Raw genomic sequence first — 11583 nt, forward strand, 5'->3', positions numbered from 1 at the left:
TCCTTTTGCCTCTTAGACAGAGGCCTGCCTTTCTTCTTTTTGAAGAAAGGGTTTCCTGTTTCCTCTCCCCTATTGTGTTTTATTGGAGATGGCAGGCCTTAGAATTGGCCTTCCTGGCACTTCAGAAAAGAAGCACATGTAGAAAAAGAAAGTTTCTCTAGGGTGAGGAAGCTGAAACTTCCAGACAAAAGGAATGTAACAGCAGACATCCTGCCAGTCCCCTTCTCAGTGAAGAACCAACCTACACTCATGGCCCTTTGGCTGAGCCCCTTGAAATTGAACCACTTCCAGGAGTACTAAAACAAATATTCTGAGACATCTGCCTTATTTAAGGAAACTTGTTGATCAGTCACTGTCCTTCTGAGTGCCTTAAACCCAGCATTTTGTGGTTTTGATGTAGACTTCAGTATATTAGAGAATAAGTGTAAATTGAGACAGTTGCTTTTCCCTTCCCCAGTATTAGATTTGCCAATATCAAAGTTGGCAGGTAAAAATGCAAAGCCAGTTTGATTTCATTTCTGCGGGCTTTCCTTTCAACAATACACCTGCAGCCTTATTCTAATCAACAGAATACAGGTTAAGCACAAATAGAAATATTCAACTCACCTAGCAATAGATGAAAAGAAGATCATGAAAGAAGATTTGTGGTTTTTATTTAATAATTATTTTAAAATCAAAGTAATTAGAACTAGTCTTTCTGGCATGAACTAGTATTTAAGATACTCCAAATTCACTTAACTTGATACAAAGCTGCATGTACTCGTTAAATGCATTTCTACATATACACACCCTCTTCCTGCTAACCATCAAGTCCTTTGTTCTCATATGGCTTTCTCTGGAAATGTCCTTTGTTGTCCAGTAGTTATTAACCATTTGGGTAGATATTATTAATTCATTGGAAACTATTTTTGAAAGTAGTAATGTAAGAATCAATTTTATATACCATCATCATTTGAGCATCAATAAAGAATATATTTATCTTTAAAATTACTCAAAGATTGATCAATATTGCCTTACATTTAGATAATCTTCCTCTAACCATCTTTCAACATGTCACATTTCTATCCCAGTACAACACACACAAACACAAACCCTTAAGGTCACAATGTCAAAATTTATCTGTACTTGTAATATTTCATCGTATCAAGTGTAAAATTTTATTTCAAGGGCTACCTCAGTGTGTGCATGTGTGTGTGGCACTGAGATAGTACATTTCAGAAGATAATCTAGTATTTTTATGGTAAATTTTAACTATCTATCATTTGTCATTCCAAAAGCTCCTTGTAGTCTAGATTCTAGAATTAAAGGGGGAAAGAGTTATGCATTTTGGAAGTATAAGCTAAAATTATTTATTACAGTCTAATATAGAATATTTATCAGAGTCAAGATAACAATCAGCGTGTACAAAAATTTACATAACAAGAGGAACAATAGACAGTGCAGCACCTTTAGAAAAAATAAGTCTCATTGCATTTACAGGTAAGTGCCACACTGAGAATTTACAACACAGTAATTTACTGCAATCGATGACAGAAGAGTTCCATAAAGAAACAAAGCTCTTACACTCCGATTTTCAGAAGGTATTATTGGAATGCTTAATTGTAACCACAAACTTTGTACATCCTTAAGGAGTGAGCTGGCAAAAGTCACAAAAGGTTCTCATAGCATATATTATATAAAGGAGTCCACTGTGTTTGGACAGCTGGCTTAGTGTCTCTGACAGGTGTGAAGCCTAGAGGAATTACTGGCTTGATGGTGATCTTTCTGTATCCGGCAAGATAGACCTTCTCCGCAGTAACAGCGCTGGAATATCTCCAGCCCGTGAGAGCCTTTTCTCCTGTGCTTGGTGCACACTTGACCTTCTTTGAGGACAGGTTTACAGATTTTAGACCAAAAGTGTCTAGCACAGCACAAGCCTGTAGCACAATCTGACGATCGGAGACAGACAGAACCTTCTTGTCCTAGGAAAAAAAGAGACAATAAGAACGTTGTCACCGCTAAACCTGCATTATTTCATTAAGATCATCCAAAAGACACTTTTTCTCTGCTAACAAAATAGAATGAGTCTTTGGGTCCCTAAGCCTACCTTTGGTATGATAAATTTTCGAAGACAGTGTAGTTCTTCTGGAGTACCCATCCAGGGTGCTGTGATCATTACCGAAGCTTTCAATAACGGTTTCCTCGATTTCCCCTCGATGGAAATGACTGTGCTCAGAAGGCATACATATTCCTGAGGAAGCAGGAGATGGTGATTAACTCCCACACTCTAATGTGTTACTACTTACAGCTGTGACAGTGGCAGTCTGTTATGCCTGCACCAGCTTGAGAGAGCTCATTACAGTGACATGATTTTAAACCCAAGCCAAACTTCCTCCTTAGTGTTAGTGCAAAACTCCCTAGATGGACAGAAGCATCACTGTGTACTCTATGCAGTCATATGTAACATACTCGGTATTGCCATTTAAAGTACTTTCCTAGCAACTCGGGTAGTAACAGTGATATTTCTGCCAATTTTTAATATCACCCATGGAGTAAAAAGAAAATCGGTCACTTAAAAAAGTTTTTAAAAATAACTTCTCTGCCCTTTGTGCTATACGAATACAGCCAGACTAAGTTAAGCAAATGCAATACCATCTCCCTGGAAGATTGCAATCTCACCCACCAGTTACTCTACTGTGTAATTTCTATATCACGAAGATCTAGTTAGTTCACCCTGGAGTATTACTGGGTCCGAAGGAGGATTGCTACCCTTACGTTTATTTCTGGAGTCTTCTTTGGCTGCCTGAGTCTACCTTTTAAAACATTAAATTTTAGTGGATCTGTGGTTGTAGGGAGGAGTACTTATTTTAAGGTAGCAGGGGGTAGAGGTAGGGGAAAGGATGGAGCAGCCAGGATGGAGGATAGCAAGATCTCCCTTAAGAATGGCCAGCACAGATAAATCGCTGTCTTCTGGCTGACAAGAGTTTCAACGGGGATCATGAGGGAGAGGCCAGACTGGCAGAGCCGTGACAGGCACTGTAAGAAAAATGGACAGGGCAGGTAAATGTCAAAGGTGCTTGCCTTGGATTCCTTGTATCATCCCGCCTCCTTCCCCGTCTTCTTTCTCAAATGACATCAAGGTTGTCCCAGACCAATTTTTACCGAGGCGTCCACTCTGAGATAAGCCATCATGTTAAATCATTGAGAGGCACAGAGGAAAATAAAGAGCTCCAAGACCTCTGCACTTTTCTCTCCTCTGAGATAAGCATGTTAATAAGACGGTTTAACAGAAGCAAACCTTGCAGACTGAATACCCATTTGCAGGTGTCGCTGCAGCATTCTCAGAGCAGACTTTTTTTTTTTTCCACAGCCATATGTGAGCAAAGGGGTGCCAGTGCGAGTCCAAGGGAAGCTAAGGAACTCACCGTTTTTGCAGTAATTGCCTGGGCAGCACATAGCGTGACGCATGCAGCGTTTTCGGCGCTTCCTGCAGGCCAGGCAGATCTGCGCACCGGTGCCCGCGCTGCGGGTAGGACTCGCGCAGTACTCATCAGTGCTGCACTCCTCATCCTCCGCGCATGGATAGGGCTGCGGGAAGGGGGCCGGGAGAGGATGAGGCACCTACGCACCCAGGTACCCACATTCTTGGACCTGGATGCTCATCACAGTCCTTTTCTGCCCACCTGTCTAAAAGTTATTGCTGCCCACTGCTCCCAAATGCAGTTTCCAAATTCTCCCTGAAACGCACACACTCAGCACGTTCTACACCCTTCTGTCCAGATAACACCTCTTCAGGGTCACAGCGTTCCCGGGTTCCCAAGACCCTTCTCACCTGGTAGTTGTCAATGGTCTGGTACTTGTTGCCTCCATCATACAGAATTCCGGGAGCCACGCTGACTGGTGAGCCTGGGTGCCCTGCAGCGCCGCCCAGCGGTGGGGGCAGGTTCTTGATGGCGTTGGAATTGAGAACGGAGTTCAAGGTGGCACTCACTCCCAGCAGAGGGTGGCTGCAAAGAGCTGCAGCTACCAGGGCGACCAAGACCCGGGCAGCACCCGCTGCGCCCAGGGCCTTCATCTCAGAACTCAAGAAAGAGAGAGACAAAAAGAAAAGAGGAATATTACTTTGCAAGCCTGGTCCCCAGGAAGCCGTGCTGGTGCGGCTGCAGATCAGGCTCCCGGGAGTCTCCAGCTGTCCCACAGTCCAGACTGCGGGGCGCACGGAGCTCTGTGCCACCGCCACCACCGCTGCCTTTATACCGCGGGCTCTGAGCATTCCGGCCCCTCCGGGGGAGACAACAAAGCGGGGATGGGATTTCAAAGCTTTGGGAGGGGCTGGGAGGGGGTGTGTTTGTGTACACGAGGTGGGGGGGGGGGCTTTGACACTCTTCACCCCGCCCCTTGCGCAGTAGTTCTGGACCAGCTCACCTTCAGGGTGATTGTAATCAGTGAGCATTAGAGCAGACTACTTTAATAAATGCAGGAGGGAGGAGGAGCTTCGGGAACTTCGGGAACTCGGGCGCCCTTGCTTTGCAGTAGAGGTTGGGTTATCGCAATCTGAAATACTTTTCAGAACCGGAATAGTGATGCTCTCTGCAAAAGCACTTTTCTCTTCTCTCCCTTATGCCAATACTGATTTATTTTGCACAGAAATAATATTCAGTATTAAATACAATCTGATCAGTAATTCAAAGTGTCAATCAAAACATTTCAGCTAGAAGGCCCAGGTGGCCAGTGCAAGTTGCTGATTAACCCTTTAGAGTCACGGTTTGCAGATTTGGGGTGAGTTCCTCGGCTTTGAGTTCATTGAACTCCTCCCCCTTTCCTTTTTTCTGCTCCCCCTCCCCACCCTGTGCGCCACAGCTAGAAAAATGTGCAAATAGAAGGGAATTTGCATATCAAACGATGGTTTAAATGGAAGAAGTAATTCTCTTTTGATGGGAAGTTTAGAGCAGGAGGCGAGAGACTGGCGTTTGGAAATTAGATCATGGGTGGAGGGAAGAGGGAAATGGCCATCCGATAATCAAACTATTTAATGTAGTTCTTTGAATCTGAGCAGTCTCGGCAGTAGATGAACTTGATTAGGCAGGCAGGCGAGATCAAAGTGGCCGGAGTAAAAGCGGACAGGGTCCATCCGCCGGGTCAGTCCTCCTTTGCTGCTTTTCCCTTCTCAGTGGCGGCTCAGTGCAGGGAGATAAGAAATGCTTACGGTTCAGAGCCCGACTTCCTCATTAGCATTTCATATCACAAAGCTTGAGAACTCCCGGGTCTGATCCCAAGTCAGACCCTTCCTGGACCAGGAATTACCGCTTCTAGGGAGATAAGAGACTAGCTTCAGGAAAAGGGAAGCTAAAAGTTAACCAGAAAGCGAATTTGATGTCATTTAGATCAGTAAGTAAAAATAATGAAGTAGGATGCTGTGTCTAGTGTGTAAGAATGCTGACCTGCTTATAAATTGGAAATAATTTATTTTTAAAACAATAAATTTCTCCATTCTAGTATGCTCATTCAGCTCTTATTTTTATATTCCAGGAAGTTCTTTTGCTCTCATTATTTAAAAACAACAACAAAAATAAAAATCCTTGAACATCTTGTCCAATTAGAAAATTTTAATGTTTTCCATGTATCATTGTAAAACTAAGGACAAATTTATAATGTTGTTTTCACGTAGCTGTTACAGATAGGGCAAGCTGTCTTGAAGAAGGGGTAAATTACTCTAAACGAAATGAATCCTTCAAGTAAAGTTTTCCCTTCAAGTAAAGCCTCTTGCTGTTTAAATAAACTAATTGTTTAAAATTTTAAAAAAGGGGGAAGGCAACAACCAGGAAGGGAGGACTAGGCTTTAGCCCTGGCATTGGGCTCTGCTTTAGGCTCTTGCCCTGTAGGGGGAGGGGCACAGCAAATACAAATATTATGACACTATTCTAATTACAGGAGTAATAAAAGATAAGAAATGTACACAATTCTTTCTAAAACAGGTTGATAAATGTCAGAAAATGGATAACTGCTATGCAAGTTTAGAAAAGAAAGAGATGATTGAATAACCACTATTATATATATTTATTTTGTGCTCAAAGATATTTATAACTACGCATTGACCCACTCTGTCTACGAGTGGCGCCGTGATGGAGTACTGCCAGTGATAGTCGTCAAGTAGAATAATTCTGAAGTTAAGAAGGGCAGGGATAATTTTACCAAAATGTTTATAATTGTCTCTGTTCTGGTTCCTTGGGTTTCAGAGGTCATATTAAGAACATCTTCTAAACAATTTTTTAGTAATGCCTCTAATTATACTGATCTCCTTCCCATCCCAAATTCCATTTGTCCTGTGAAATCTCCTCTGGCTTATTGATAACTCTCCTTGAAATTCTAATGTGATTAAATCCCACATATTTCTTTATGTTTTATTATGAACATGTGCAATGATCTAGATTTGGCTACTACTCTAAAAATTTTGGAAAAAATTATAAATTTGATACAAAAAGCAGGTTGTTTATATTTGATTTTTAAAAATGAGCCTAAGAAACAAATAAGTCAATATAGCTTCTATTGAGAGTCAGCAATGAAGCAGTTCTCAGTTGGGCAGCTATGGCTCTACTTTCAGTTGACTTGAAGTTTATATAGATGGGAGGTCTTCTAGGGTAAAGGCACAAGAAATTTTAGACACTGTATTGTCACTCGCAGCATATTAATAACAATGTCAATAATCAATGTGTTGATCACCTTTGATGTGTCAGAATATCTACAGCCTGTGTTAAATTATTAAATATTGAAAGGTGGAGAAAGAATTATCTGACTTTGGGAAGTGTGAAAATGTTTCTTTCTAGTCCCATTGTCTTAAATAAATATTTCTAAATATATGCTTGTGCCACAGTAAAGATCAATCCCTTTTCTTCCTTTTGCAAGGTCTGGTACATGTTAATACATTTAATAAACTTAGTTCATGAAGAGCTTGGATTCACAAACAAAAACATTGTCTAGGACACAGGTGGCAAACACAAGTCCCTCGGGCCAAATCCAGCCCTCCACCTTGTTTTATCCAGCCCAGCACCTTATTTCTACCTGGCAGCAACGCTGAGCTCTCGCTTAACTGTTAAGGAGCAGTTACATTTACACAGTCCTAAAATTACATTTGGACCTTTGAAGGCAACAGCAGGACTGATGTGGCCCCCAGTGAAAATGAGTTTGACACCCCTGGTCTAGGGTCAAAAAAGTGGAACAATGTAATCAACATAAGGAAAACTTTAACAAAAGGTGTGCTGCATAAATTCAATCTTGATTCCTGAATATGTATGTCTGTTGGGGCTTAATATTCATTAAGCCTGGACAGAATCTGTTGTATTTAGTTATGGGAGATAAACCAAGAATAGGGTTTCAAGAATGGACTTGGTCCTACCTCCTTCACTTTCCAAGTTGCTCCTGAAGTTGTCAGGATTTAAAAGCTAACAATGCATGAAATGGTCAATATCTGAGTGCTAAGCATGGGACTTGGCATGTACGACAAAAGATGAGGACTCTATTATCTTCAAATAAATGAGCGGGGGGAGGGAAGGGAAGCTCACACATTATATAGGAGAGAAGTTAAGTAGGAGGAAGCCAGGCAAGTATGTAACAAGCCAACTCTTAGCTCTAAATGGAAAAATTTATTTTTTCAGTGGAGTCTCCATCTGAAAATCTTTTCCATGACTGAGTTTGCTCACTGGCAACAAAAAAGCAGGGTGGGTTAGGAGGTCAAGTAAAGTTCATCAGCAGCTAATTAAAATTTGGTGAGTAGTCAGTATATGCAAAATGTTACCCTAGGACCTTTGGGTGTGTAATCCTAAAATAAAATTAAAGCCACGCTCCTTGTTCTTGGAAAGCTTTCAATCTATGAGTAGTTGAGGAAACAAATATGTTTACATGGGAATAGGGATTACAATTTTTCTGAAACATATTTTGGCACATATTAGGTCATGGGGAAGAGAGAACAAGGTCTAGGAATTGGGGCCAACAAATTGGGAAACAGGGTTCCGATGATTTTCTGAGTATCTTCTACAACTAGGTGATAGTGGTGGAGGACATCAGAATAGGAGTATTTAATTTGTTACACCTACTTTATTCTGTAGTGAACCCTGGCTCCTATTTGATTTGATTTTAATTAAATATGATTTAAATATTATTAATGCAAAAAGTTTAATATTTTGTATGAAATTTTAAAATAGGTGAAATATGTTTATCAAAGTGGAATGAAACCTCATAACTCAAGAATAGCATGATGATATATGCCTTTCTCATGTTGCAAGTGCAGTATTGTCAGGCACAGAATACTCTTCAACCTCTTCATCTGTGAGGAAGACAGACAGACAAATACGTTCCCCTTAAAATACTGTGGCATTTGCAAACTCTTTTTCCATTTTTGCTATTTGAGGTTCTTGAGTGGCTGCTCCATTTTTCATTCATTCCCTTCCTCCCTTCTTTCCTCCTTCCTTTTCTCCCTCTCTCCCTCCCTCCCTTTCCTCCTCCTCTCATTTTTCTCTATGCTAAATCAGAGGAAGCAGATCTGTTGCCATTTAATCTTACTTCACTAGGAAAACATTAAATGAATGTCATTCCTTACGGTGAGTGTTGTCAACATTTTTGTTGGTACCAATCTTGAATTTATAGTAGGGATTCCTTGTTTCTGAGTTTAGTTAAAAAATATTATGACTTTCTCTTTGCCCTTTAAAAGATTTTGGTCTTAATGCTCTCCATTATGTTAAGAGAGCTTTTAGACCAGTGCCCTGTTACGACTCCCAAGAGGCTGGATCAGGCTTCCCCACCCTCCTCAGTGCTCGGGGAAGGCAAACTTTGACAATGATTGTGTTTACCTGGTCAATGGAGATGGCAGCCCAGATAAACCAGGCTCCACGGTAGCTGTCTAATCCAGCTCAGAAGATGTGTTTTAAAGGCCTAGAATATTAAAAACTGATTTGAACATAGAGCCCAGGCCCAGAAACTTTAGAATAAAAAAACAGAGAGGACCTTTCCTGATGTGCTGGCACTCAGCAAGGTCCATGGTGTGTAGCTACGGGGAGTGTAAAATAGCCCCCTTTAATAGCCCCCTAAATAATTTGACTTTTCTAACTATGAAAATTTGTCAATGACAATAGAAAGCAGGATGCAAGATCCTCTTGAAATAGTCCCAAAATCTAGGGCAAAATCGTTTTTCTCCATGTTACTGAGTTCCTTTATGATATGTGTGCTCGCCAAGGATCATGGCCAGGACAGGTATTGTACCATGGTGTCCGGCCTGGGGCTGGGACTCTGTGTGTGGGGAGTCTTCTAGTGTGGCAGCTGCTAGCTGGCTGGCAAATTGGGATCTTGATGAAACCATTTAACTCTCACTGTTGGTGTTGGTCATTCACTCACACACACACACTTACACACACACACAGCCATACCACCAGAGAGCAAGCAAGACAGTGAGAGAAATTTTCTTTCACAAAAGTGATTGTTGCTGAATTGTAATGGGACCTTGGGGTGAAAAAATAGAAAGAGGGACTTTGAACACACTTTAGTGTCCCAAGACCCTGACTTAGAATTGCCAGGGAATGGACCAAGGACAGAGGATAGAAACAAAACTATGAACTTTTAGCAGGGAAGAGGAAGGATGTATAATTAGTGCAAAGATTCTTCATCACCCTGAAGTCACAAAAAATAATTTTTAGATGAGCTCAGGAGCCAAGAAGGAAAAGTGGAGTAACTACCTATGAGGCAGACACAGAAACCCCCCAAATCACGCCTCGTGATTCACGCCGAGCCTCTGGTGCTAGAGAATTTCCCAGCCAACAGGCCCTTGTGCCTTGCACTCAACCAAGCCTCCAGTCGTCATTGTTCACGTGCTCCCAGGAGGCCGCTCCTGGTGGCTGCACTTTGGTGTCACAACCCGTAGCCAGCATACAGTAGTGCAAAATGAAGCTTGTTTAGGACTCTCTTTGATGAGCGAAGATCAAACGGCCTGGGGACCCCAGGTCTTAATCAGACTTGAGTCAGGATGGCATTTCCACAAATAGTCCCTTTGCTCGGCTTTGAGCAGACTGTGCTCAGCACATTCACCCGCCATGGGGCGGGTAATCCTGGCTGAAGCCCCTTGCCTGATAGCAAATCCATTCACACTACAATGCTTGCTGTTGGTTTGCTGTGTCAGTTCATGGGCAAATAAATATAGGGCCCTTCTGACTTAATTAAAGGCGGGTAGAGGAAAGGCGATGGAGGGGAAGATTAAAGCACCAAAGGACTTTGGCTCCAGGGTGTCTCCAGGGTCAGAAGGCAAGTGGGAGAAACCCGCTCTTCTGCTGCCCCCTTGTGGAATGTTTTAAGTTCTTCGTAGGGAGCTATAAATGATTTATTAATCCCGCAATTTGCTTTTGAGATTAATTTCCCTGGTTCAGTTTTGTGCATGTGTATTGTGTACTTTCTCCACCTCCTCATACTGCAAACAATTCTAGGTTAAACATTCTCCTGACCTTCTTAATACTTCCACAATGCCTTGTTCATAGGACAATTTATATCTTCAAAAACTGGAATTAAAATAACAAATACAAGAGATTATTTTTTACCAACTTAAATAAGCATATACTAATAACTTATGTTTACAGGTTCAAAATGAAGATGCAAACTATATGCTTATGGATAATAATAGTTACAGTACACTAATACTTCCATTTCTTTAGAGCCATAAGTGAGTTATACTTATCACAAAGGTAGTAAATATACAGCTATATCTAACTGTTTTATTTCATTTTACTATCATTTGTGTTCTTGAGGTTATTTATACCAATTGTATCTCTATGGTGGAAATACTTCATAGCTTAACAGTAAATCATATCAGATTTAATAATAAATTGATTAGAAAAACCGTGGACTAATGTAATTTCATTTGTTAAATCATGGTTGAATTATACCATAGATTTGCTATGTATACAAGAGTTCAGTAAAAAACAATACAAGCATCTATAAGAATTAACTGGCTATAGTACTTTGCAATGATATGTATTAAATTTTCTTACTATTTGTAAATTATGTGCTACATATTCTTTGTGAGTAAAATTTATAATACACATACAGTGTGTGTGTGTGTATATATATATATATATAATATATATATATATATATGCATGCATTTTTCAAAAATGCTGGTTGCTAACCATTTACCAGCATACTGCAAGTTCTAGGCATCCAATTACACAAGCATTCCAGGTGACTGTTTTGATCCGTAAGTCTGACCAGTGCTGAGCAAGGGCAATCTGTCCCATCTCTGGCTCTGCACCAGAATCATTTGGGATATTAAATATCATAATAAATATTTCTGAGCCCTGCAACAGACATTGAAAATGGGAGCCCAGAGCAAGGCCCTGGGAAGATGTATGCATGTGTAATGTGGGTGCACGGAATTTAGAACTATAGTTCAACCTGGGACAGAGAGTGAGGAGTTTGGAGCTAGAAAGGTGACAGACCTGGTGGGTGAGGACAGATGGGTCAGTGGTGGAGTTTTTCAAAGTGTATTCTAAGGATACTTGCATTGCACTTCACCAATAGAGAGTGCTAAAAATGGAGTCATCAATTTCACTCCAGGCCTCTGTAATAAAA

The 11583-nt window shown here is 41.0% G+C and overlaps 1 protein-coding gene across 1 annotated transcript; it reads right to left on the minus strand.

Annotated features, from left to right (window-relative positions):
• Positions 1–528: 528 nt before the first annotated feature.
• On the minus strand, positions 529–4283 carry DKK1 (dickkopf WNT signaling pathway inhibitor 1). Its single transcript, XM_045854379.1, has 4 exons — positions 3812–4283; positions 3405–3567; positions 2087–2230; positions 529–1961 (listed from the first exon to the last, which is right to left on the minus strand). The coding sequence occupies exons 1-4, from the start codon at positions 4250–4252 to the stop codon at positions 1708–1710; spliced, it is 1002 nt and encodes a 333-aa protein (XP_045710335.1). The 5' UTR covers positions 4253–4283; the 3' UTR covers positions 529–1707.
• Positions 4284–11583: the final 7300 nt, after the last annotated feature.

This window comes from Phyllostomus hastatus, unplaced genomic scaffold (genome assembly GCF_019186645.2).
Source record: "Phyllostomus hastatus isolate PE091 unplaced genomic scaffold, TTU_PhHast_1.1 phas_scaffold_1066, whole genome shotgun sequence".
Lineage (NCBI taxonomy): Eukaryota > Metazoa > Chordata > Mammalia > Chiroptera > Phyllostomidae > Phyllostomus > Phyllostomus hastatus.

Bases quoted from the DNA above. Each gene is read 5' to 3' on its own strand.
- DKK1 (XM_045854379.1), bottom strand. From the start codon at position 4,252: ATGCTCAGAGCCCGCGGTATAAAGGCAGCGGTGGTGGCGGTGGCACAG. The intron at 3,568-3,811 runs GTGAGAAGGGTC...CCCTTCCCGCAG, and splicing joins AGACCATTGACAACTACCAG to CCCTATCCATGCGCGGAGGA. The intron at 2,231-3,404 runs GTGAGTTCCTTA...CTGCTTCCTCAG, and splicing joins AGGCAATTACTGCAAAAACG to GAATATGTATGCCTTCTGAG.